We start from the raw sequence: 26,992 nt of genomic DNA on the forward strand, positions 1-26,992 counted from the left end.
TCACCTTTCCTTCCCATCCCCCCTTTTATGCCTTCTGCAATATAGGTAGTCCTCACTTAACTGCCACAATTGAGGCCAGAATTTCGGTTGCTAAGCAAAGCAGTCATTAAGCAAATCTGACTCGATTTTACGACCTTTTTTGCGATGGTTGTTAAATGAATCACTATGGGCATTAAGCAAACTACATGGTCATTAAATGAATCATGGGGTTCCCCATTGTTTTTGCTTGCCAGAAACGAGCCAGGAAGATCGAAAATGGTGATCACATGACCATGGGATGCTGCGATTGTCATAAATACGAAACGGTTGCCAAGTACCCAAATTGTGATTATGTGACTGTGGGAAGACTGCAATGATCATAAGTGTGAGAACCGGTTGTAAGTCAGTTTTTTTGGCACCATCGTAAGTCTGAACCATCACTAAATGAATGATTGTTAAGTGAGGACTAGCTGTAGAGCAGGCTAACCTCTTTTAAACCCTTTTAAGTGATCTCTGCCTACTTCAAATCCTATTGAAAATCCATCCATGCTACGTTTTCCCTGAAAACCCCCTTTCTACATCCACACTAATGCCAAAGGAATAAAAGGAAAAATAAATTAACATGAATGGTTACACCTTGCGTGGACTTCAACTACGTTGTCGTACGTGGCAAAGATGTTAACAAGCAGGAGAACTCCATCTGGCGAGATTCTATGGTGGTTGATTCTACAAAGGAAATGACAATTGACGGATTATTTCCCTCTACCTTTTAACAGGTTAAACGTACGTTACATAATTTTATTAAAAACTATTAATACATTTTTTCTATGTGCCAAAGTTCTATGTGCCACATCAAAAGAGTCCCATCTTGCAAGATTCCACTATGGTTGATTCTATACCAGAAGTGACAATTGACAGATTATTTATTTTTACCTTTAAAAATTAAACATGTGTCACAGAATTTTCTTTCAGAGCTACTCATGGTCACGGTCCCTTTCATCCGCATGTCTTCTCTACCCAGCAGTAACAACCACTGATGACTTCCCAGTTTCATTTGTACCTCAACACCTTGGTCAGTTGCATTGGATAGTAAAGGTGACAAACTTAACTCTGGTTAGTGTGGCAGAGACCCTTGTGGGCGGGGGGTGGGTGGGTAGGAGCTGACCAGCATGTACCTGAAAGCCAACACTGGGCTCTCCAAAGATGTAGGGACCCTGGTGAAGCTGATTCTCCCAGTCCTTGACTGGGACAGAGTGACAGAGCTCTGGGTTCAAGCTCTTCAGTGACAAGAGTTTGAACACAAAAGCAACTCTTTGGAGCCCAAGCAGGCCAAGCTAAGAACTCCACGGAGCATTCAGAAGAAAACACCTGACCCTGAAGGTAAACAGTTTTGGCATCAGCAGTCTGAAGCTCGTTCTCCTGCCTTCCTACCCACAGTCTCCATGAACCTCCCGGGGTCAGCTGCAGGTGTGGAAGCAGTTCCGTACTTGGAAGAGTCTGGCTCCATTTCCTCCCAGCTTGAGGGACCAGGTGTCTTCTCTGCCTGGGCAACCAGGTGACTCAAGGTCAGCTGGCGTAGAAGGGTGGGGGAGTTGGTTTCTACAAGCTTGATGAGGGTAACCCAGCAGGGTCCTTGTCTCTAGGTATCTCTTTCTTAACCTCTGCATCTCCTGCAACCCTCCACACCATTTCCTTCATCAAAGCAGCCTTCATGCTCCGCAGACACGGGGTCAGCAAACGCTCATTCCCTACTGATGTGGCTTGCTCACAAGCAGGCTGGGGTTTATGGAATAATGTGAAGTGCAAATCCAGCCCACTGGAAGAGTTTGTAGATCTGTGGCAGGAAATTCGCAGCACTTTTAACCAGCTTAGCTTAGCTGTTGGCTACATGGCAAAACGTGCTCACCTTGAGGTTAGTCTTTATTTGATTTTCTGAGACTTAGTGTGTCGGAGGAACCTATTCTTTTATCTAAATTTTATTTTTATTTAACCATCAATCAATAATGTTTATCTGGTCAATGACGAGCAAAAGAACAAAAACAGAGAGAAGCAAATTCTTACACAGAAAAGTTTTAATTGTGGAGTCCTTGGTGCTCTCTGAGCCTTGTTGTTTTCTTGCAGACATTTCATGGCCAGACTAGGCAACCTCTTCAGTGCGAAGAGGGAGTGGGCCTTGCTCTCAGTTTATGTACCATGGCTTGCCCTGCTTGTGTTGGTGGGGGTGCTGTTCTCTCCTTGGGAGTTCATTTTGCATTTTCATATGCAAAAATCAACACTAGGATTAACACCAGATGAACCATCAAACAGCACAATACACCCTAATCAAGGAACTGTTAACTCAGGCAATCAACCAAGCAGCAAACAACAGCCCAATCAAGGAACTCCCAAGGAGAGAACAACACCCCCACCAACACAAGCAGGGCAAGCCACGGTATATAAACTGAGAGCAAGGCCCTCTCCTTCTTCGCACTGAAGAGGTTGCCTACTCTGGCAATGAAACATCTGCAAGAAAACAGCAAGGCTCAGAAAGCACTAAGGACTCCACAGTTCAACCCTGAGCTACAAATATTCGCTTTGAAAGTTTTAATTGGCAGGTCTGTATTGTGATTTGATTGCTCTTCTTACATTTGAGTTTGTTCTTATGGGTTGGTAGCTACTTAGCTGAGCACTGACCATGAATGAATGAATGAATGAATGAATGAATGAATGAATGAATGAATGAATGAATGAATGCATAAGACCATTTGGAACAATGGTCCATGTAAATCTAGAAAATGGCTCAGGTGTGTCCCACCATTTAGTAATGACAGTCCAGAAGTGGTGAGAGAGTCCCAGTGTGATGACTGGAATGCTCAACTTCCCATTACATTCGACTCATAAGTAATTACTTAGAATTCTCTTTAATGGTGTGTAGCATTCAGTACAGAAGAAAAAGTTGTGAATGCAAAAGCCCATGCTTTTCCCCATTAAAACATCTTCAGCCAATTCAAATTCCCCCCCACTCCCCATCTCAGGTATGCCTCTCCCTCCCTCTCATGCCAGTTAGTGTAAGCATCTGCAGCTGTCTCCAACGCTCCTTGCAATAGGGATGCGGTGGCGCTGCGGGTTAAACCGCTGAGCTGTCGATCGGAAGGTCGGCGGTTCGAAACTGCGCGGCGGGGTGAGCTCCCGTTGCTCGTCCCAGCTCCTGCTCACCTAGCAGTTCGAAAACATGCAAATGTGAGTAGATCAATAGGTACCGCTTCGGCGGGAAGGTAACGGCGTTCTGAGTCGTCATGCTGGCCACATGACCCGGAAGTGTCTATGACAACGCCGGCTCCAAGGCTTAGAAATGGAGATGAGCACCGCCCCCTAGAGTCGGACACGACTGGACTTTACGTCAAGGGAAACCTTTACCTTTACCTTTATCCCATCTCAGGTATGCCTCTCCCTCCCTCTCATGCCAGTTAGTGTAAGCATCTGCAGCTGTCTCCAACGCTCCTTGCAAACGACCTTGGCAGAGCAAGATAGTCCAAACAGAATGATTTCACACTCCAACCATGTTCCCCCTCCCTTTCCTCCAACTCGCAAGAAGAAGACACGTGTTAACTGAAACATGCGTGCGAGTCCAATCAATTGTTCTGTGAACAGATGCTCTGGGGAGCATGACACCCAGTTGCCAATATTAACTGGATAAGAATAAGATGCAACTTTTGTACACTCCCAATATAACCACTCATGGTCTGGGAAGGAGTTCTGCAATAGTGGGGTAGTGGGACAGCAGGTTGACTTATTTATTTAATTTATTTATTTCTCAAATTTCTATTACCGCCCGTCTCTCCCAAAAGGGGGACTCTTAGGCTGATGCCAAACAGATAAAACTGCAAGGAGAGGGGGTCACCATTCCCACAGAATCCTGTAACTGCCCCACTGCTTCTCACACTGAATCCACTTACTTCAATGAGCAAGAATTCTGGGTCCTGAGCAGATGTCCGAAAAGGCACTTCAATCCTTCATTGTCAAGATCGTTCCCAGAAAGACTGACAAAGGAATTAAAAAAAAAAAGTCAGTTTCCTGGATTGATATATTTAAAATGTTCCGATTAGTCCAGGAATTACAATAAACTTAAAGAAGCTTAGCCAAGCAGGAAATTGCTCACGGGGTTCTCACTGGAAAAGTTGGGCTCAACTCATGATGACTTCAGAGCAGATTTTTAAAATTATAATTATTAAATTTGTAACTGAATGAGAGATGTCTCCATGGTGAGTACTTTTTCAATAAAATGGAAGTGGTTAGGGCAGTGTTTCTCAGCCTTGGCAACTTTAAGATGCGTGGACTTCAACTCCCAGAATTCCCCAGCCAGCTTGGCTGGCTGGGGAATTCTGGGAGTTGAAGTCCACGCATCTTAAAGTCGCCTAGGTTGAGAAACACCGGGGTAGGCCATGCCCTTTTCCAGGATGGTTCTCTGTGTTCCCATTTTAACCTGCAGCCCTGGTATTCCCCTGGTGGTCTCTCATCCAACCTTGAAGTCATTCATTTCTCAGCTGCCACCTGAGTACATCAAGACTTGTACTTTTGTTTTCTAATGGTATTTTTAACAACCACTTTAATGCTTTTAGGACTTCCCTGCTACATGACCACTTCTTTACAGTGATTTTCAAGTGACAGTTATTACTGTGGTTGATTTTTGATTTGTCTTCTGTATTGCTTCTCAGGCTGGCTTTATCCATTTTCTGTTTTAATCCATAATATATTTTAATTAATTTATACACTGTTCAGAACTGTAACAATTAATTAGTTTAGGTTTACAATAAACAAGTCCATGGACATCCCCTCTTTGCTCTGCGAGTTCAAGGCAGCAGGTCTGGTGTTCTCCTTCATTTTAACTTCACAATAGCAACCTTGTTGTAAAGTTGGGAGATGGTAAACTCCATGGTTGGTGGAAGCATGAGTCTCCTTAGCCCCAGTTCAGCATCTTAATCTCTACATCACAACTGTAACAGCTGCCCCCAATCTGCTTCCTTGCAGATGTTACAGGAAGTTGAGTTACAATGACAGTAACCCATGTCAGAAGAGTTCAAACGCCTTGGAAATCTAACAAGTATTAACAACTAGACAACCTGTGACCCGTTGGGTCATCGTTTCAGAGATATTTCCTTGCCAGACTCCTCAATGCCTTCAACAATGGCAGAGCTTCTAATGTGCTGCCTTCACTGGAGAAGTTCTTAAACATTCAGACAGATGTTCAGAGTTGCATCTGCCTTGAATGTAGCCCATGTTGAACTGTATAGCACAGTCCAACATCAGGAGATGACCACAGGAAATGTTTTATGACATTTTGTATGATGTCATAAAGGTTTTATGATAATTTTTATGTCATAAAATGTTTTTTAAAATCTGCCAAATTTCTATTCCACAGGAGTCATGCATCCCAGATTTTGGATGCTTTCTGTAGGTGAGCCCATTTGAGGTACCTTGGTTCAAAAATTGTTGCACTACGATGCACCGTTTCACCCAGTTAAAGGTTACAAAGTACCAAACAGACATGAAAGTTTTAGTAGCATATAGATTTTTATAATGGAACTGATAAGCAGTGAGGGAGTACTGCACTTTACTCAATACTTTTTCTCTGGGTTTTTTTTTTTTGTAAAATAATATGAAAAAGGAAATTGATGCCATTATAACTGAAAGGCTGTTAATCTCCCCTCATCCAAACTTAAGTCTGTGGGGTTGTAAACATGGAAGTGAGTGAAATTCACTTGTATTTGTTTTAACTAGCTCTCATTTAGTTTGCTGAAAGAGTATTTTGCTTTTGACATTTGAGGGAGAGAATGTTCATAAAAGTTAGTGAGAAGATAACCAAGCAGTGTGCATGAACACAAGCATGTTTCCTGGTTGGTAGTTTCTCTTGGCTTCCCACACTTCCATTCAGTCCCAAGGGAAGACAACAGGACCAAATACCTCCTTTTTCAATCCCAGGGCATCTGCCACCATCAAGAGGAAGTCCTCACTTCAATAAAAATCATGGAGAATTCCTCACCCCACCTCCAGAAATTGGGAGAAATCCTTCCTCCAGGTCCCTGGCCCGTATATTTGGTAAAGAACTTTGAGAGGCTGTTGGTGCCCAAATGTAGTAATCTTCCATGCCCACAAATTTAGTAAAGAACTCTGGGAAACTGTTAGTGCCCAACTGTAATAGGTTCCTCTCTTACTCCAGCTCCACAAGATGGTCACAGTTTTCGAACACAGCACACAGCTCCCTGAGAGCAGCCTGGTCCATGGCACAGTTGGTGAACCTGTTTGAAGGCAGTTCAGTGTGAAAGCATGTAGAAGCAAGAAAATGATATGATGATGCATTTGCCTGAAAACTGGCTAATTTATTCAGGTAAAAGGGCACAAGCATAACCATTGACCATTGTTCAGCAAACCTGGGATTGCTATAAAATTTAGTGGAACTTGCTCTGCCTTTGTCTTTTGACTGGCACCAAATGTTCTCCTCAAATTAGGCAGAGCTGGCACAAAACCTAAAGTAGATTAATTTAATCAAAACACAAATTAAAATTGAATACAATTAATTAAGTAGAATTAATTAATTAATTAATTAATTGCCATGTATTTAATATTTTTTAAAATTGTGTTTTGGCAGCAATTTTGGAAGGGCTCCCCAAAGGCACCAAAGAAAGTCCATTCAGCCCTGGGATTTCAAATTGTCCATTCTTGCAAAAGTAAAAATTATAACTAACAAGGAAGGCAGGCAGGCAGGCAGGCAGGGTGAAGGGAAGTGGGGAAGGAAGGAAGGAAGGAAGGAAGGAAGGAAGGAAGGAAGGAAGGAAGGAAGGAAGGAAGGAAGGAAGGGTGAAGGGAAGTGGGGAAGGGAGGGAGGGAGGGAGGGAGGGAGGGAAGAAGGAGAAGTGAAGGGAAGTAGGGAAGTAGGGAAGTAGGGAAGGAAGGAAGGAAGGAAGGATACCAACCACAGGTTCAAAATGTTTCTTGAAAATGCTGTGATTGGCCATTTAATTTTTTTAATTGTTTGTTTTGCATAATCTCAGAAACATGAAAGGGTGGCTGACCCCTGATCTATTCTGTTCCTTCCCTGGATTTTTAAAGCATGCAAGCCTTTTTTTAATCCAAATTCTCGAAGAAAGCAAAACTGTCATAAAAATGAAAAGGGTTGGATTGGACATAACAGACCTGCAGAACAGCGCTTCGCTTGCTCGACTTTCCACAAAACGCAAAAACGCATTTTTCCTTGATCTAGAAACATACAAAGAATGCGGTTCGATTTCAGAAACTAGACTTCTCAACCAGAATGAGCCATTCTCAAGTCAGAAGCACCTGGGACTTTGAAAATGAAGGAGCACGTCCACGGGTTCATCCTGCAAAGCAAGAGGGCACTGGCATCTCTCTGGGCAGCATGCGCTGAATCTATGGCCCATGGCCAAAGGCAGGGGCACGTGGCAAACCCTACGGAGCTCCTGTGTCCACCTGTGAGCCTGAGCTTGGAAGAGAAGGACAGACAGGCAGACAAACAGGACAAACCTGGGCTCAAAATGCCTCCTCCAGTAATTCCTCAGCCAGCACAGCTGCCAAGGGGAAGTCCCAAGAATAATGCTGAGCAGAGGAATTACCCCACATTTTTCTAGAGGGCAGTAAAACAGAACTTGCACTTGCCACTTCTTGAAGAGGAGAAGAGAATATCTCTGAAATTCCCAAGCCTGGACTTTGGCACTTACGTAGTGATGAGCTGCCGTATGGGCAGGGAGTGAGCCAATGTCCCGTCCTGCTGTATAACCTCTCTGAACATCTGCCTCTTCCTGGCTTCTCCCCTTCCCAGGAAACCCCAAGGAAATGTGCTGGGAAAGATCTCACCACACCCTGGGCTTTTTGGCTGTGATGCTTCCTCGAAGGAGAGTTTCCTCCTTGCAACATTTTTGAGGAAGTTCTTCTCCCCCTCTGCAACAGAGTTGGTGCAGAATTTCCAAAGGGTTGATGTTACAGGAAGCTGAGTCATAAGGACAGTAACCCATGTCGGAAGAGCTCAAACGCCTTGGAAATCTAGCAGGTATTAACAACTAGACAACCCGTGACTCATTAGGTCATCTTCTCAGAGGTATTTCCTTGCCAGACTCCTCAGTGCCTTCAACAATGGCAGAGCTTCCAATGTGCTGCCTTCACTGGAGAAGTTCTTAAACATTCAGACGGACAATTCAGACAAACTTGTGTCTAACCCTGAAGAAGACCTCTGCATGGGAGAAGGAATGGGAGATGGGTTTCCCCGAGCATGATAGGCCTGGGTTCACCTACGTTTGCCATACCCAAGCTTTCATGGCATACCTGATGTCCACTTCAGAGATTCTCCTGCACCGGTTGAACGAACCAGCCAGCAAGCATATGCCGTTGGATGAAAACGCATTATCTCTGATGCTGCAGAAGGTTGGGAGGAGGGAACAGAAGTATCCACATGTCAGCTGGGTTTGCAGACATGCTTGATCCACTGCCATGCTGATGGATGGATTAACCTATTTTCCTGGTTTACCCAATCGATTGAACTATGTGGTCTGAGTTTCCATAATATACTAAGCTGTAGAAAACTAATTAAGGCTCCCCTCTTGTGCTAATGAAGATAGTACATCTTTAACTAACCTGATCAATATGTGACACAATCACACCATCACTGTATCTGGAAACCTTGTACAAAATATGGGGCTGTAGTTTGTCTGCACTGGTGGGCTCATTTAGAATTTTGAGAAAATGTGGGCACTCCCACAAAATGGCTGCTGGGGGGAATTTATCCATTCACAAAATGGCTGCCACAAGGGTCACAGCCAGGTACAGGTAGTCCTCGCTTAACTAGCACAATTGGGCCCAGAATTTCAGTTGCTAAGCAAAGCGGTCATTAAGCTAATCTGACCTGATTTTACAACATTTTTTGTGTCGGTTGTTAAGCGAATTGCTGTGGGTGTTAAGTGAACCACGTGGTCATTAAGTGAATTATGTGGTTCTCCATTGATTTTGCTTGCCAGAAGCCGGCCAGGAAGGTAGAAAATGGCAATCACGTGACCACGGGACACTGTGATGGTCATAAATACGAATTGGTTGCCAAACCCCCAAATCATGATCATGTGACCTCAGGGATGCTCCAATGGTTGTATGTGTGAGGACTGGTTGTAAGTCGTTTTTTCAGAACCATTGTAAGTTTGAACCATCACTAAATGACTGGTTGTTAAGTGAGGACTACCTGTACAAAGTACCAAATTATCCGGACGCCTCCTGCCACACCTCTCCTCCCTTACTCCACCCCAGTTTACCTTTGACTTTTTTTCTGGGCACACTTCTGCAAACTGTTCAGTCACCCACCATTTTTATTTTCTAAGAATGCTGATGAACCCAGAAGCATTCTTGAAATTACAAGGGATAGGGAAATTGAGACTTGTTTTCAGCTTGACAAATCCCGTTTTTTTTCCTTTAATTAAACATAGAAAAGCAAGTAGAGTAGAGAACCTGGTAAGCATTAAGGAATTTTTTAATGGGGACCTTGGCAGCTCTGTGAATCTACATTAGGGACTCCAGATCTCAGGCAGAAATCTATCCGGACTCACCTTAAGAATCTTAGGCTGCTGAGACTGGGCAGAAACAAGAGCGTCTGTTCAACTTCTTGATCATTCAGTGAATTCCCAGAGAAGCTAGACAGCCAGGGTGGGAAATTTGAAATGCATCAGAAGAATAAAGGATACCATGAGGTCCACAGAGCTGTTGAAATGGCTTCCAGCAATAGCACAAGGCTTTTGTTGTGATTTTAAGGAACACCACGTCAATGCTTCTATGGCTGGTCAAACCCAGCAGAGATCCAGTAGACCTGGCCCAAGGAGCTAAGCTTCTTTTCGAACTGAATTACTCCATAGAGGAAGGATTTGGGGGCAGGTCTCACACCTTTCCCTCTTAAGCTTCAACCTTGAAAAAATATTGAAACTAGGCAGAAAAAATGCCCCTCCTAAATGCCATCATCAAGACTAAAATGTCAGGGAAGCTACCTTGGACCAGATCCATCTCAGGAGCCATGGATTCTTTGCCCCATTTTCTATGGAAGCCCAACGGGATGATGTGAATTTAAAAACCTTGTGTCTGCTTTTGATTTACATTTTATAATCTTTCTGTCTTCACAGAGTATCCAACATCGTTAATAATGTTGGCTAAAGAAATTTCCAGCAACAGGAGTAAAACAATGCATCAAAGCTCTTATAGACAGATACACACACACACTTACACACGCAAGGTGGGCCAAGAGTGTCAATGAAGGTGTTAGGCTAGCATTATTAGGGAGGAATTTTCAAAGCCTGTGTGTAACAATTAAGACTTTTGGTCAGCTCCTTTATTACTGAAGTGAAAGATCAAAAGTATACAAACACAAAAGGGATACAGTTATTAAAACTAAGGAGCCGCTGTAAAAATATCAATACTCAGCAGTCACCTCAATATGGATTCTATAGCCAATGCTGCCATCTTTAGAGACATTTGGCAAGGTCACATCATTGTTATCTGACAGTAGATATTAAAGATACAGTAGTCTTTGACTTACAATGACAACTGGGACTGGCATTTCTGTTGCTAAGCGATGCAGTCATAAAGCACGACTGCATCGCTTAGTGACGGCAATCCCTGCAGTCCCAGTTGCTCTTGTTAACTGAATTACATGGTCGTTAGGTGAGGGCAGCTTCCCGCTTGTTTCCCACAACCAAAGTTAGTGGGGAAGCTGGTAGGAAGTTGCAAGTCCCAGGCTGGCAAGCAGGTAAGTGGCTGCTGCTGGGTGGGGGAGGGAGTGAGGGGGTTCACAGCAGTATGGGGGAGGGTGCACGGGGTGCAAGGGGGTGTGCAAGAGGTGCCATGCAGGTTGAGGAGGGTACACAGTTTGGGAGATTTACCCCAGCAACTTGCAACCTTTCCTGCCAGCTTCCCTACTGACTTTCTGGGGGAGCTGACAGGGAAGGTTGTAAATGGCAATCATGTGATCGTGGGGAGCTTGGCAATTGGTCCTAAGTGCAAATGGGTTGCCAAGTGCCCAGATTGTGATCACGTGACCACAGGGGTGCTGGGACGGTCGTAACTCCGAGGACCAGTCACAACCACCATTCGTTCAGCACCGTCGTAACTCTGAATGGTCGCTGAACAGATGGTCCTAAGTCGAGGAGTACCTGTGGAATGAATCTGAAGGCCCTGAGAACTTAGATATTAATTGGGGCATGTATGGTGTGGAGATGTCTATATGACAAGTCCAGTATAAGAAAGAAATGAGCTATGATTTTTGCAGGGCCCATTCTGCACGGACAAAGTCAGTCTTCCTACGTAGCTGTTGGTAACACATTAAAATGTGCAAATGGCCAAGCTCTCTTGCACTTTGGAATTTCAATTTGCCCCAATTCTGAATCTATGCTGGAACTAATAGGCTGACTGCAGAAATAAATTCCTCTTGGCAGACAAATCTGTATTTCTTGGTCATCTTTATCTCAGGCCCTCTGCCTCAGCAGAAGACAACTCTGGCCATATTCTTCTCAGAAATTCGCATGAATCTTCTCCAAAAAGTCTAAAGATTTGGGCAGGTTTTAGCTACATTTACTAGGAGGGTCCAAAAGTTTCACCTTCTCAACGTTTCAAGGAGCTTGAAACTGTTGTTCTGAGTTCAGTGTGGGGCCATTTCAAGGTTGGACCTCCTCCAGTAAGGTTGGAGCTATTTTCAACCTGGAACAGAGCCTTCCAGATGGAAAAGTTTGACAGATTGTGCCTGATCTTTGACTGAAAATAAAGATACACGCAGTTTAAAATGGAGTACTTCAAACATTTCATATGCAAAACATTCCGCACAACTGCTTATACATTCTTGTTATTTTTCCTTGGAGATAAACCTATTGTCAAAACAATGGAAGATAGGAACATCATCTGCTACTTTGTTCACGCAAACTCATTTCCATTCTGGCTTAAATGCTGGGTAAATATATGCACACACCCTTCACAACACTTACTTGATTTCTGTCAGCCCAGAACATTTCTTGAGGGTCCTGAAGAGGCGACTGACCTTCTCCAGTCCTATTGCGCAACCTGCCAGGCTGAAAAAGAGGGTCTGTTCAGCATCCCAAAGATTTAAATCCACATGAATTCAGTTCATGTGGGTTGAGTAAATCAAAAGAACAGAATAAACTGAGGTGAGAAGGGCTATATAACATCCCTGGAATGGAAACCACATTACCTTTTGTAGAAAATAGGACTCTGCAGCAGAAGGTCTTTAGCCTGAGTCCATAGATTTCAGGAGGTCCATAAACTTGGATGGGAAAAATATGACAGCTTTGTTTTCACTAACCTCTAACTGAAATTTAGCGTGCCTTTAATGGCTTAATAAAGAAGCACATATATTACCATATAGCATATTTGTTATTTTTAAAATAACAATTATTATTATTTTAATATTTAATATTTCAGGTGGCCTTCAGGAAGGGGGTTAAAACTTGGTTATGCCACTTGGCTTGGGGTGGGGGTGGGGGCGATAGCCATGCATGGAGGTGGTTGGCACCGTGATGGTGCCAACAGTAAGATCTAGATTGGCCATCTTGTATTTATACTTTATATTTGTATTTTATATTTATATCGTATTTATATATATTTATATTTATAAGTATATTGGATTTTAATGATATGTTATTTTTATTATTGTAAACCTCCCAGAGTCATTGCATACGAGTTGGGCAGTCAAGAAGTTCAATAAATAAATAAAAATAAAATAACATCTCAATAACTGCATTAAAGCATTTGTAGTACAATCTGTATCTAGGTATTTCAATTTATGATTTTAAATGCATTTTTTTGAGAAGGGGTCCAGAGTATTAAAAAAGTGAAAAACCCTTGCTCTAAAGCAGTGTTTTTCAAACTTGGCCACTTTAAGGTGTGTGGACTTCACCTCCCATGGCTGGCTGGGGAATTCTGGAAGGTGAAGTCCACACATCTTAAAGATGCTGAGGTTGAGAAACACTGCTCTAAAGGAAATAATAAATACATAAATCGCCCCAAATAAATTGGGCTATCCCTTAAACAGCCAAAATCCTTTGGAGGTAGAAAGACCCAGTGGGGGATAGTGGTTTAAGTGCTTGGAGTGGGGAGACTCAGGTACTAGACCACCCTTGGCCATAGAAAGTGCCATGATGACTTTGGGCCAGACTTTCTCCCTCACCAAGCGATGTCAAAGGACTGGGGGAACAAAATAGGAGGAGGTAGAAAAAGTAGAAGGATATAAATCTGACAGATAAATAAATTAGAGATGTTTCCCCCATCTGTTTTTTCACCCTTCCTATAGATTCTATGACAATATCACAGCCTGAAATGAACAAACAAGACAAAAAAATTTTTTTTGCAACTGTTGGAGAGGGTTCTTCAAATAGGTGGTTTCAAAAGATGTTAGAACTGGTATTTCCAAGGCTTGGGAACACTGAGCAGCTATCAGGACCGCAACTGGGGGGTGGGGGGCAAGAGGGGCATATGTCCCGGGGCGCCATGGTGTGGGGGTGCCAAAATGAGCGCGGGGGAGGTGCCAAAATGGGCACAGAATCCATGTTTGCCCCGGGTGACACAGACCCAAGTTGCGGGCCTGCCAGCTATTTGGGCACCACAGAGAATGCCAGGTTGAACATAATGGCTTTGGAGTTATCACCCCAAAAAGAGACAATAACATGACTTACTAAAAGCAACGGCTGCCCAGCGGCTTCCCTGCACTCTCTCTGGCCGGGTTGTAGCTTTGGAGGGCAAAAAGAAAACTAGATTACTTGAGTCAAGGCCATGGTTGGGTTATGCTTTCTTCTTGCAGCGCAGAAGTGCTCATCAAGATGGCACTAACAAATCTGGCTGTCCAGAGTTTCTGAAATGAAAAACTCTTTCTCATCTCCTGTTACCTAATCTTTTTAGTCATAGATGTCAGGTACTGAACTGGCAAACTTCTGCACGCAAAACATCTGGACCTTCAGTGTTGAGTGTTACTGCAAATATTTGACCAACAAGCATCTTTATACCAAGATTAGACGAAGTCTGGAAGCACCTGTTCCAACTAACATAGTGTATTTCTTGTGAGCTCCAGGCACAAAAACTTCTGCCTTTTAATAAAATGTGTTAGTCAGAAAAGGTGCTACCAGATTCTTTCTGATTTTAGGCTGCCATAGAGCAGTAATGCTGTCCTCCTACATTATTCAAGATTAAGGTAAAGGTAAAGGTTTCCCTTGACATTAAGTCCAGTCGTGTCCGATTCTAGGGGGCAGTGCTCATCTCCGTTTCAAAGCCGAAGAGCCGGCATTTGTCCGAAGACACTTCCTCCATGGTCATGTGGCCAGCATGACTAAACGGAACGCCGTTACCTGCCCGCCAAAGCAGTACCTATTAATTGACTCACATTGGCATGTTTTCAAACTGCTAGGTTGGCAGGAGCTGGGACTAGCAACGGGAGCTCACCCCGTCACGCGGATTCAAACCACCGACCTTCCGATCGGCAAGCTCAGCAGCTCAGCGGTTTAACCTGCAGCGCCACCGCATCCGCATATTCAGGATTAGGAGATACCTTTCTCCTGGAATCCTGGTATGTCGGTGTATTGCTTCTAGCAAATCCATGGTGAGATGGAGGTGAGGTGGAGCAAATTCCAGGAACTTGAAACAAATGCCTTCCCTGAAAAATATCCATAGTGGAGATATTTTTAAGCTTTATGTGGTAGCTCAGGGAATTATTCTAATGCTTCTCAGAGTGAACAATCAAGAGTTAAAAAACAAAACAAAACTTGGTGCTGCTAGAAATGCAGATGAGTTTTTAAACATGGGTGGAAAAAAAGAGATGCTCCTTACCCACACAGCGAAGTTTACAAAGCAATACAGTTCCTTGGTCCAGCCTAGTGAAGGTCCACAGATTTTTAATTGAAACATTGGATCAGAAATGTGCCAGTTTTGAAATTGGTCCCTAAAACCTGAATGCAAAACTGAACATGTATCCCATCCCGTTAATCTATAATCCAGATACATCCTAGGACTACATAGCTCGGTATTGTCCACCATGAAGTGATGGATTTGCTGGACAATTTTCTCAGCCCTAACGGAGAGGCCAGAGGATGAACCGGGGCCCTCTTGCACATGAATGTTTGACCACTGAGCGCTGCCCTTCTACCTGAAAAGAAAGATGGGTCGAAACCAACAGTCATTACCTGATTTGTTCTCCAAAGCTTAAGTGACATCTCTGGATGCTTCCCAAACTATAAGAGAATTAGAAATGCCATGAGTAGAGGGATTACTAGATGAAGATACAATCCCAGTTTCTCAAGTGAGATGGACCCCCCATTCACCCAAGACTCCTCAACCAGGATTTTTCAACTGTGCAAGAACTTGGTATGATACCTCCATCCTGACCCCATTCCCATAGACATCAGTTTAAGGCAGTTGTTGCCTTTGCAGCTGACAAGCCATGAAAAGGAATCCAATTCCAGCTAATTAATTTGCATAGATATCACTCCTGCTGATTTTGGCCAGTCTGTTGTGATACGCAGGAAGAGCTAAAAGGATGGAGAAATATTGCTGAAATATTATTATAGTGCTTAAAGGCTCTGTGGTAGAAACCGAGAGACTGAATTTTGTGCCTTAGGCATGAAAGTCAACTGGGAGCGACGAAAGTCAACTGGGAGTCACGAAAGTCAACTGGGAGTCACGAAAGTCAACTGGGAGGGTTGGGACCAGTCATTCTCAGCCCTAGGAAGAAGGCAAGGGCAAACCACTTCCAAAAAGGTTGCCAAGAAAACTACGACTTTTGCCCAAGCTATTCTCAGGAGCCAACACTGACCCAAAGGCACAAAACAAACAAACAAACAAGAAACCCTCAAACCCAAACCATCCAGTTGTACTAGAACTCAACCTCCTTCAGTGCCAGACATTCATTAGACATCCCCCGCAGGGATAAACACTTTCATAGCCCACCACAGCTGGTGGACTCCTGCTGGTAAAGATTGGGCCAGAAACAAAGTAAACTAGCCTGCTGGCCTATTGGATTGAGAAGGTAAATGGTGAAGAACTGGTTTTGCGGACATACCCTAATTGGATTGAGGTGATATGTTCTAAGACGGAGAAGAATTCCAGCAGAGAAAAGACAACGTCCGGTGACATGTGGTTATCATCCAGACTGGAAGGAAGGAGAGAAGAAATGGTCATTGCCAGGAACACAAATATTATTGTAATGTATACAGAACTGGATTTGGTCACAGAGAATTCCTTAATGGTACTCAAGCTCTAGACACCTTGTCCTGGCTACCTGGTACTGGTATGTGAAGGTAAAGATAAAATAAAAAGGCTGACATTTTTAATGTTGTGATGCTGCCCATTTTCAGTTCTGTCTCTCTTACATTGGGAGTATCTAAAACAGTGTTCTTCAAACCTGGCAACTTTACGATGTGTGGACTTCAACTCCCAGAATTCCCCAGCAGCTGTTTTCTACTTAAAGAGAATTGTAAGCTCCGAACTGCCATCAAAAAGTGGTATAGTCCAGACAAAGTCCAATATCTTCACTGAGGACCAGGTGAGGATTAATTAAGTAAAAGGTCTGTCCAGGGACATTTAAATCTACAGATATCGTTAATTAACGAGAACCTTCACTTACATTAAAGAATGCAAATTTTTCAGGTCTTGGAGGGACTCCATTATCTTCAGAACACCTGAGTCACCCAGAGAATTATTTGACAAGCTGTTGATAAGACAAAGAAGAGGTTACTAGTCAAACATGCATATTTATCTTCTGTTATTGCATATTTTACTTTAGGCTGTGAATTTAATTGAGGCTATATTTTAATTTCCATTGCTTTGGGCAGAGGGCCTGGTGGAAGATTTCAAAATATTCAGATGCATATCGACGTATCTCAAAGGGAAACACCTGAAACATTAACATATACATAGTTATGCAGACATCCAAAATTTCAGTGTGCCCCAAAGCTCAGGCCATTCACATTTAATTACAAGAATGAATGAATACTTACTCTAACTCCAGTACCCTGTTACATTTTCTCAGGGCTAAGCACAAGTTCTTGAGATCTTCACCATGAAAATGATTACCTGCCAAGCTAATCAAGAAGACAAATCACCATTCAAGTGTTGTTTAGGTCAGGTAGGTTTAAACCTTCTTAGGTTAGGTTCACACAGCACATTAAACCCTAAACCTGGTTCAGAAAATAGATTTCCTGAGTTTATATAACAGTATGCCCAAACACACCTTATTGTGGCTTAATAAGATGGCCTGATCAGCACAACATGCTAAGGCAATGGCTGGGTTTCTACACCCCATGGAACTGCAAATTACGAAGATAATTTTAGCCTATCTAGCAGGTAGCAAGAACCCACCCATAAGATGCATCTACTGGAGATCAGAAGACCACTTTTCACAATGATAAGTCAACATCTGTGGTGAGGATGTGGCTCATCAGTTCTGTACAAAACCTACGATTCTGGGGCTGGAATGTTCCTGAGAAATCGGAACATTCTGTTTTTCTTCTTGAGCACCTAATCCGGTTGCGATCTGGTAGTTTTCTGGAAACGAATCTTCTAGAACGTGAAATAGTGTCCCTATTCTGGAACATTTATTTCCAGAAAATTGTGAGACCACCCAAGCAAGCCCTGAATCAGCCTGGTCTGGAAAAAATGGAAGGTTCTGATCTTCTCAGAATAGTAAGTTTGGTATATCTCTGTGGTTGAGCACAAAAGTTGAGGCATCCATAGAAGTCAAAACACCACCCATGAGCACATGATCAAAGTCCTGCCCCTCTTTAATGAATTCACTTAATGTGCCAAGCTTTACTAATTTTAACATGGGCCCATTTTTCTATGGCTTTGCATATGGTGCAACCCCAGCTCCCTAGATTAGGAATGTTTCAACTGAATCAAGAAAAGAGCTTGGTGGAAAACATGGTAAAGCAAAGCTATTTAAAAAAAAAAGAGATTGTCCCAAACCCCATCATTAAACCAGAACAAAACAACAACAAAAATCCAACTTCTCTCATTTCAGAAAATCCAGCACAGGGCCAGAGAAATACTGACTGAGACCTTAAAATGAACTCAGATCAGGAGGATGCACAGATTTGGGAACGATGCAAAGACTGCCTGTGGAGAACCTAAATGTGAAGACAAAATCTTCCCTAGCTTTGTTCTTTGAGAGGCTGTCCACTGCAGGATTTCAAAATGAAAAGCTGTGTTCCTTTCTCTCTGCTTGCTTGGTTATAGCTGGTGGCTGAATGATGCAACCAGAACAATCACATAGAAAGGAATTTGTAATTTGAGCCACAAACATTGAGGAACCCAGTCAGAAGTAGGAGTTGAAAGGGTCAAACAGAACCCTTGTATCACTTGACCTCTGTTGAATTTCAGCTGCATGGCTCTCTTGGACAATTCATAGCAAGTGCTAAAGCCCAGAGCCAAACAGCAGGCAGAACCCTCCTTTGAAAAGCAAATTTTACCCTCTGGTACATAAAAGAAAGATATCTATCTCAGTCCACAGTTTTAGACCCTTGATGTCTTCCTTAGAGCATACAATGGTCTCTTTCCTACCAAGCATTTGGAGGACCAGACGAAGCAGATATTAACAAAGTCACCGTACCATATTTTCTTTGATGTCACCTCCATCTGTTGACATTTGTTGAACTGGGCATCAGGAAAGTTGTAACTCCTGTAGCAAAGACCAATGAGAAAATATCTCACAGTGAATGGGAGGAATCAGCGCCAAATGTACAGCTGTGTGATTAGTCAAACCTGGCTAGGAATCTACCATACAGTAGAGGACAGAGGGAATGGCCTTGAAGGACAAGAGGAAGAGCCATGACCAATGGAGTGATGAGATAAAAGGGGCCTGGGCCAAGATAGTAACTTCGGAAAGTGTCTCAGGCAAGCCCCTCCCTAATTCACATGAAGATAAGGTGAGGGAGGGGGAGGCGCACTGAGACTTGCAAAATTCTGTTCCTATAGGCTTTCAATAAAAGTGGTACTGACATACAGTACATGGCACGGGTTTTCTAGTCTTGTGTACAGGTAATCCTCGCTTAACAACCATTTGTTTATTGATGTTTCAGATTTATGACAGTGCTGAAAAAACCGACTTGTGATAGGTCCTCACACTTATGACCATTGCAGTGTTCCCACACTCACGTGATCACAATTTGGGTGCTTGGCAACCGGTTCGCATTTATGACCATTGCAGCAACCCGTGGTGATGTGATCACCATTTTCAACCTTTCTGGCTGGCTTCTAGCAAGCAAAATCAATGGGGAACCACATGATTTGCTTACCGACCATGTGGTCCCCTTAATGCCTGCTGTGATTCGCTTAATGACTGCTGCAAAAAAGGTTGTAAAATGGGTCAGACTCGCTTAACGACCACTTTGCTAAGCAACCAAAATTCCAGTCCCGGTTGTGGTTGTTAAGTGAGGACTACCTGTACCTTGAAGGTCTGACACATACCTTGAATGAGTGGCCTCAGGACTGTTTCTACTCACAAGGGTCAAGATTGCAGTTTGGTGATCAATACTAGAGAGAGGAAAAAAAGTTCTGCAAGATCAGGACTTAATGGCAACATTTACCAAAGCCTGCAGGAAATAGCCTAGGAAATGATGCATTAACACATTGTTACTCCCCCCGCCCCCCCGCAATTCTTCTAGTGAGACGTTCCAGAAGCCCAGCACTCATCCAGGTTTCATTCCTGTTGAAAGCAGGCTATTCTATAGCTGTTTTCGAAATACAGTCCACTGGTTGAATAGAGAGCACTCAAGCAATCTTCTAGGGCAGCCCTTCTCAACTTTTTGACCCTGGACAAGCCCTTGAAATGTTTTTTAGGCCTCGGGGAACTCCTGAACGTTCAGGCTCAGATATAGACCAGAAGTTACAAAATTACTACATTTGTTTCATGGGTAGGCCTGTATGTGTGCATTAACAGTGTTCTTAAACTGAAAATAAAGAATGAAACTTGCCTCTTTCATGCAAAGTTGCCCAAATTTGAAATAATTTTTTAAATAAATCATGATCTCCCAGGGACCTCTCATGGAACCCTAGTTGAGAAACCCTGGTCTAGGGAGATCAGGGGCACATACCATAATGCTAAAATACTTCCGCTGCTCAGCCTTCAGCCCACATTATAACAAGAGTGTTCCCCATTAAAATGGGAATGTCCTTTTCTTGATACGCCCCATGCATACCTGGCTTCCAGCTTCACAATATTTGGGCAAGCATTCGCTGAGTCCAGGAGGCAAAAAATGCTCTTAAGCGATAGCTGGTTGTTGCTTAAACTGCAGAAAACCAAATCAGACCACAAGAGAGAAAGACTCACAGTCAGAAAAACGCTAAAGCAATACATGCCACGTTAATAATAATGGATGCCTTCATGGAAAACAATAAACCGACAAAGGTTTCACAATGTGTCTAAAGATTATCTGAGATTAAGATCTGTTTCACACAACATGCTCAATCATAAGATGATTTGTTTAGTTTAAGCTAAGTGTGTTATGCTGCCAGCCCTTCTAGGAAGACCAGACCAAGAAATCAAATAAAGCTACTTTCAGTTAAAGGCTAAAACTACTTTTATTGAGATTGGCTACAATAACAGAATCTTGCAAGCCGGTAGCTTCACCTCCTACTTATACTTCAGTGAATTAGGGAGGTGTCTGTCTCAGCCACTTCTGAATGTTATCTGGATGTTGTGGACTTAAAATATAGTTTACCCCTTGTTGCCTTGGGAACGGAGCTTGCATATCTCCATCAAGATCATCTTCCTTACTCTCTACATACGGGAACCCAATTATTGGGCTTTACCAACAGTGCTTTATGGCTTCGCATCTTGATTTATTGAACAAGTTGTAACATGACAGAAGAAGAACCCTGAGACCAGAGCAGATTCATCCAGTCCATCATTCTGAGTCACGTAATGGTCAGCCAGATGCATTCAGCAAACTCCTAAGTACGGAGAGAAACGCAACAGTCCATGTCTTCTATTGCTCCCCAGTAGCTGGTGGTTTAAAGAAGGCTGCCTGTGACTCTGGTGGTAGTTTGCAACCATCAAGAGGTGCAACCATCATTAGCTGAATGATTCCCCATAAATTGGTCCAGTCTCCTTCTAAAACTCAGCTGGCTCCATTGGTCCCCATAGGAAAAGAAACATTCTCAAAGAAATGCAGCCAGTGTCTAAATTCAAATACTGAATTCAGAAGCAAGGAAAATGAGCAACTGTCATTTCAAGTCAGATGTACAACTGCACTGTATGGGTTGTGTATCCCTAAGTTTGTTGTTGTTTGGGGAGTTGGGGTCTTTGGGTCTGCCTTGACTTGGCAACTCCATGGACTACTAGTCCATGCAGTTCTCTGGATAATGTTTTTAGAAGTGTCTCTTCCTAGGGCTGAGAGAGAACCATTGGCTCAAGGTCACCCAGCTGGCTCTCTAAGCTAATGGCTTGCAAGATTCAGTCTGAATGCAGTTTAGGTTGCAAAAAGTAGACAGGAGTTATTAAGGAATCAAATCAAATGAATTTTCATATCAGATGAAAAAGGCACGTTTTCAGAAAGACTTACTTCAGAGGACCAGTAATATGCATTTGGGACACCAAAGCCATCAGCTTCCTGCATCCTTCATCGCCAAGTTGATTATCTAATAAACTGAGATGTTTCTTCAGGTTAGTGAATGACTGAAACACCTCTTTCTGTCTACTGATACTTGGAAAAAATGGGTACCTACTTGATTTCAGAAAGGTGGGAACAGCTTCGGAGAATGTCTGCCAATTCTTCTGCCTTTTGTGAGTCTAACTGGCAATCCTGCAATCTGGGCACCGCAAGAGGAAAGCAGCAATCGTGAATATATTTTTATTGGATTCCATTCATCAGTTTTATCCCACTGCCCTGTCTGTCACACGTGAAGCCCCTTGCAAATCCAAGAACATTATCCTTTATGCAGGGTTATTGCTGCCAATGTGGAAACCCAAGAGCCCAAGCTGACAAAGACAGCAGCTAAGTCATGGCTTGTATAATCATGGCTTATTGAATCAACCACAATTGGCTAAAATCACAGATTGGCTTAATACAATCCCCTGGCTGAAAATTATCATTCATCCTGATTGAATAGTGAGTCATATTTTGGTGATGTCCCCTGTACATGCTTGTTGTCTGAGGAAATGTCTCCTTCCAAAAGACTGGATTCTATATGATCACCATTAAGGTCTACACCAGCATTCTCCAATCTGGTGTCTTCCAGATGTTGGGCATCTTTGTCATCACCTAGTCAGCAAGCCAACACATCTGGAGGGTATAAAGTTAGAGGAGGCTTTGTGGGAACTATAGAATTTGTAGTCAGTGGGGAGAGAAGGAATTCTGGGGCAGAGTTTCTGAGACCTATTAGAAGAGACAAGCAGCAGCATTACACCACCATCTGTAATATACTGAAGATGGAAACAGATGTGGAAAAAGAAGGAAAGTCTTTCGAAAGATCTCTGGACTCAGAAAGAGGTTCCAACCTCGAACTGGTTTGCTAAAGGATGCCAACGGACAGAGAGTAACTGATTCAAAGGAGACCAAAAGAAGGTGGAAGGAGGTTACTGAAACACTATACAGTAGAGATGTCAACATCCAAGATACCTTAGAAGATATTCCCTACTTAAAAGAACCTCTAGTACTAGAAGATGAAGTTAGATCAGCAGCCCAGTCATTACCAAGTCAGGAGGCTACAGGAACTGACGGAATATCCACAGAAATTTGGCAGGTAACAGCAGAAGAATCAAGAAAGCTTCTAACCAAGCTATGCCAAGAAATCTGGAGAATGACACAGTGGCCAGCCAACTGGAAGAGGTCGATCTACACTCCAATACCAAAAAAAGGAGACTCAACAGTGTGCAAACTATTGTGCAGTATCCACAATCACATGCAAGCTAAATAATATTGAGGGTCATCCAATGTGGATTAGAGTGCAGCATGGAAAAAGAGATGCCAGATGTTCAAGATGGGTTTAGAAAAGGCTGAGGAACACGAGACATCATTGCTGATGCATGCTGGACAACTGAGAGAGCCCAAGAATACCAGAAAGAAGTCAGTATGTGCTTCATCGATTATAGGAAAGCCTTTGATTGTGTAGAACACATCACACTGTGGAAAGTGAGTGCGACAAGGCTGTACACTCTCCCCTTATTTATTCTACCTATATGCAGAATATGCATTAAGGGAAGCTGCATTGGAAGAGGGTGTGCGTAGTTTTAAAACTGGAGGAAGAAACATCAATAACCTGTGCTATGCTGATGACACTCCCTGATAGCCAAAAATGCAAAGGATCCGCAAGCCTTAGTGCTAAAAGTCAAAGGGCACAGTGAAAAAATGGGACTAAAATTGAATATAAAGAAGACCAAACAGATGACAACAGGCAGAACAATCAGCCTTCGAATTGGCAATGAAGATATTGAACTGACAAGATAGCTTCTGCCTTTTAGGGTCACCATCAACAGTAAAGGAACAAGCAGTCAAGAAATATGCCACAAACCAGCACTTGGTGGAGGACTCAGGAAGGCCCTGGAAAAGATTTTCAGATGCCATGATGTGTCTATACCTACAATGATCAGAAGTGTGCAAGCCATGGTACTCCTTGTGACACTCTGTGGAAGTGGAAGTTGGATTTTAAACAAGCAGGATAGAAAGGATTACAATAGTTCTAATGCTTTGTACTTTGGTGTTAGAGAACTTCTGAGAATTCCATGGAAAACCAGGAAAGTAAACAAATGGATCATCAAACAAATCAACCTGGAGTTCTCCCTCGAGGCCCAAATGACCAGGATCAAATTATCCTACTTTGGACACAGTATGCGAAGACCTAGCTGCTCTCTGGAGAAGGCTCTGATGCTGGGAAAGGTGGAAGGAAGGAGCAGAAGAGCGCGACCAGCAGCAAGGTGGAGGGACTCAGTTACAGTGGCAATCGATGCACCACTGGAAGACCTGAAAGACCAGGTTAGGGACAGATCGTCATGGAGAAAATCTATCTACATGGTTGCTAAGAGTTGACACCAACTTGATGGCACATAATCAATCAATCAATCAGTAAAAAAAATCAATATATTTTTTCTCTTTCCCAGGAATAGCAGACGAGGACTATAGTTTGTAGGGCTATGCATGCTTCAAGAAGGATTCGGAAATGCATTTTGAATCTTGCACAAGCACAGGCCTCATACTTTTCTGTTGTTCTTTAAGTTTTTATAGGGGTCTCCAAAAATGCAGCCCCCTGACAAATTGCATTATCTGTTGGGGGTGCTGAGTTCCTTAAAACAACTGCAACTTTTTGAGGTTTGAATGGAAGCCTGAAAAATGACCAGCTCCTTTAAGGAACAGCAGAATGGCACTGGGCTCATGCATGGCCTTTTCTGAATAAGTCACTTTTCTGAATTATTTTCAAAGCATGTACATGCCATGTTGTTTGGACTGAATTGCCATAAAACCCTAAGTTAAAAATCATTATGTGTACATTATTGTCATAAGTATGATGTGTTAGAATTTTACTGTATCCTAGAATGACTAAGGTGCAGGCTTTGCCTCTCTCTTTTTTCGACTGCTGGAATATCTTCATGTAATAAAGCCCCTGTGTTTGTTACTTAAGGCAATACAAATGTAAAAATACCACTCTGATAAACTTTTAAGAAATGTGCCACCAATAACTTCTGACAAACAGAGATACTTACTCTAAAATTAAACTTCTGGCTTCAGGAGCAGTTTCCTCTTCATTAATTCCCACATCTTTTAAGCTGAAACCATGACACAGATAAAGATCGATAAATTGATAGATCAATAGATGAATAGATGGTTTCTAACGTTTATGCCAATAGGTACTGCAGATCAGTTGGAGTACAAAGAAAGGGGAAGACAGAAATCAAATATTTAACTATATTATTTCTAGGGGTGTTTTTCTTTTCTTCTTTTTTAACATTGATAAATAATAATATCGTGGAGATTTTGGCATTAGAGTAAGCTCAAAAATTTATACTTCTTTTTTATGTCATGGTGATGATCACTGTACTCTGCTTGGAATTTCTTACTACTGTTACGTTGAGCATTAATTGTATAACTTCAGTCATTATCTGTCCATTTATAGATATTACCTTTTCTGAAAATACATCTGTTTTAAATATATATAAAAATAATTAAAACACACATACACAAATGTCAAATGCCATAACTAGTTGAATTGAGACCTGCACTTATACTTTCAAAACACCCCAGAAAATCACTGGGGATTTAAGTTAATCCTAACTACCTGGACTTCCACTTATTTGAACTGAGTTCTAGGGAATTCAGAGTCAACTCAGTGGTGAATACAATGATAAATATTATTCTGGAACTATTTGGAAGGGGGAGGAATATTTCAAATTCTATAATGTTCCAGCCAGGATCAACACCATCATGGACTGAATCAGTGGAGAGGCACATACAAGCACTGTGGCAGAGTGCTGGAAAGCGTTTGGCCCGAGAGATCAGAAAAAACACACACCAGGTATTTCTATAAAAATAAATGTATTTACAGAAAGCACAAAAACATATTTACAAGCTTGTGCATTCACACATGCTCAGAGAGGACTGGGAGGAAGGCTGTGTAGAAAGGAAACTGAAACTAACAAGCCCAGGCAAGCTGCCCTCCAGGCAAATCAGGAGCTTTACCTCATATGGTCATGCCTTTTCACACCCAAAACTAAGGATACTTAAGTTTGACCTGTTCACCCCGCCAGAGTGATTTGTTACCATAGTAACCTTAATGGCTTGGTCCTTGCAAAACAATCAAGGAAATGCCAACAAGCACACTGTTCCTTCTCCCAAGTTTCTATTCTTGCAGGCAGGTGTGCGCAACTGAGTACGTGATTCCCAGGATCTCGTTGTCTGTAGCCTGGCTCCTTGGGAGAAAAAGCGGTGGGAGTGGGGGTGACTTACCGGAGCGACTTGCAACCTTCTCTGCCTCCCTGTTGACTTTGCTTGCGGGAATCTGGCAGGGAAGCTTGCAAATGGCAATCATGTGATCATGGACACTGCTACTGTCGTAACTGCGAGCCAGTTACCCAGTACCCGAATTGCGATCACATGACCGTGGGGGTGCTGGGACGGCCGGAACTTCGAGGACCGGTCATAAATACCACACGCTCAGCACCATCACAGCTTTGAACAGCTGCTGAATGAGTGGTCGTTAACCTAGGACTATCTGTAGTGTCACAAGTGTAAATAATAAATCTTTAGTAAACAATTTAGTGATTTCTTCCATTCTGTTCTGGCCCTCCTGTCCCCCTCACAATTCTCTCCATTGTCAGTCTGCCCCATGTTGCAATCCCTGTCCTTTGGGCTTCTTTAAAAAGTTAATCCCAGCCAATTTTTCTTTAAAACGAATTAATTTCTAGAGTTATTGTGAACCCTCAGAAACCGGTTTCTCACCTTGGTTCTTTTGGCGAGAGGTGAGCGAAGGAGATTATTAAGACATCCTTCCTGGAAAGAAGCAGTGGAAAATTGACACACAAGCTTAGTTTTGCTACCCCATCCAACCAAACAGCTTCAAGGAGCAGAATTAATGCTGGCTGTCCCACAAGACCAGCAATCTGCTATTTCTCTGACAGGAAGCAGGCCAACGGGGAAGCTCTTGTTTTAAGCCAGGAAAAGAAATGAATTCTGCTGCCATTTTTCTGTTGCAATATTTAGCAGTCGGTACCTTATTTGAAGCTTGGAAATGTTTGGACAGTTTGCAGCTGCTCTGCTGAAGGCAAGGACAGTGCCCACGGACATCTCGTTGTAGCTTAAACTGTTTAAAATATAATAAACCTGCTGTTGCCAATCCATGGCAATTGCTCCTAAAGCATAAAAAGTCACTCATGATCATCAGTGTGCAAAGTTTCAGACATTAAAATCTCAATTATTTTGTGACCATCCCACAGGTTTCTTTCCCCCCGTTTTATGAATCAGGCTTTCATCTTAAATCTAGACATTGGTTTTGTACTGCATCAAGCCACAGTTTGCTG

At 42.7% G+C, this 26,992-nt stretch overlaps 1 protein-coding gene across 1 annotated transcript in view; it reads right to left on the reverse strand.

Annotated features, from left to right (window-relative positions):
• Positions 1–26,992, reverse strand: part of NLRC5 (NLR family CARD domain containing 5) — an 80,523-nt gene that overhangs the window by 29,469 nt on the left and 24,062 nt on the right. The window contains exons 10-29 of the mRNA XM_063312738.1: positions 26,686–26,775; positions 26,415–26,465; positions 24,683–24,745; positions 21,712–21,795; positions 21,549–21,632; positions 20,184–20,273; positions 19,453–19,518; positions 18,596–18,664; positions 16,986–17,069; positions 16,613–16,696; positions 16,049–16,138; positions 15,174–15,221; positions 13,677–13,730; positions 11,973–12,056; positions 9,558–9,641; positions 8,293–8,382; positions 7,150–7,212; positions 6,171–6,254; positions 3,915–3,998; positions 616–705 (exon numbers count right to left, since the gene is read on the reverse strand). Of these exons, the coding sequence (XP_063168808.1) occupies positions 616–705; positions 3,915–3,998; positions 6,171–6,254; positions 7,150–7,212; positions 8,293–8,382; positions 9,558–9,641; positions 11,973–12,056; positions 13,677–13,730; positions 15,174–15,221; positions 16,049–16,138; positions 16,613–16,696; positions 16,986–17,069; positions 18,596–18,664; positions 19,453–19,518; positions 20,184–20,273; positions 21,549–21,632; positions 21,712–21,795; positions 24,683–24,745; positions 26,415–26,465; positions 26,686–26,775 (1,536 nt within the window). The remainder of the gene's footprint in view (positions 1–615; positions 706–3,914; positions 3,999–6,170; positions 6,255–7,149; positions 7,213–8,292; positions 8,383–9,557; positions 9,642–11,972; positions 12,057–13,676; positions 13,731–15,173; positions 15,222–16,048; positions 16,139–16,612; positions 16,697–16,985; positions 17,070–18,595; positions 18,665–19,452; positions 19,519–20,183; positions 20,274–21,548; positions 21,633–21,711; positions 21,796–24,682; positions 24,746–26,414; positions 26,466–26,685; positions 26,776–26,992) is intronic.

Source organism: Candoia aspera, chromosome 11, assembly GCF_035149785.1.
Source record: "Candoia aspera isolate rCanAsp1 chromosome 11, rCanAsp1.hap2, whole genome shotgun sequence".
Taxonomy (NCBI): domain Eukaryota; kingdom Metazoa; phylum Chordata; class Lepidosauria; order Squamata; family Boidae; genus Candoia; species Candoia aspera.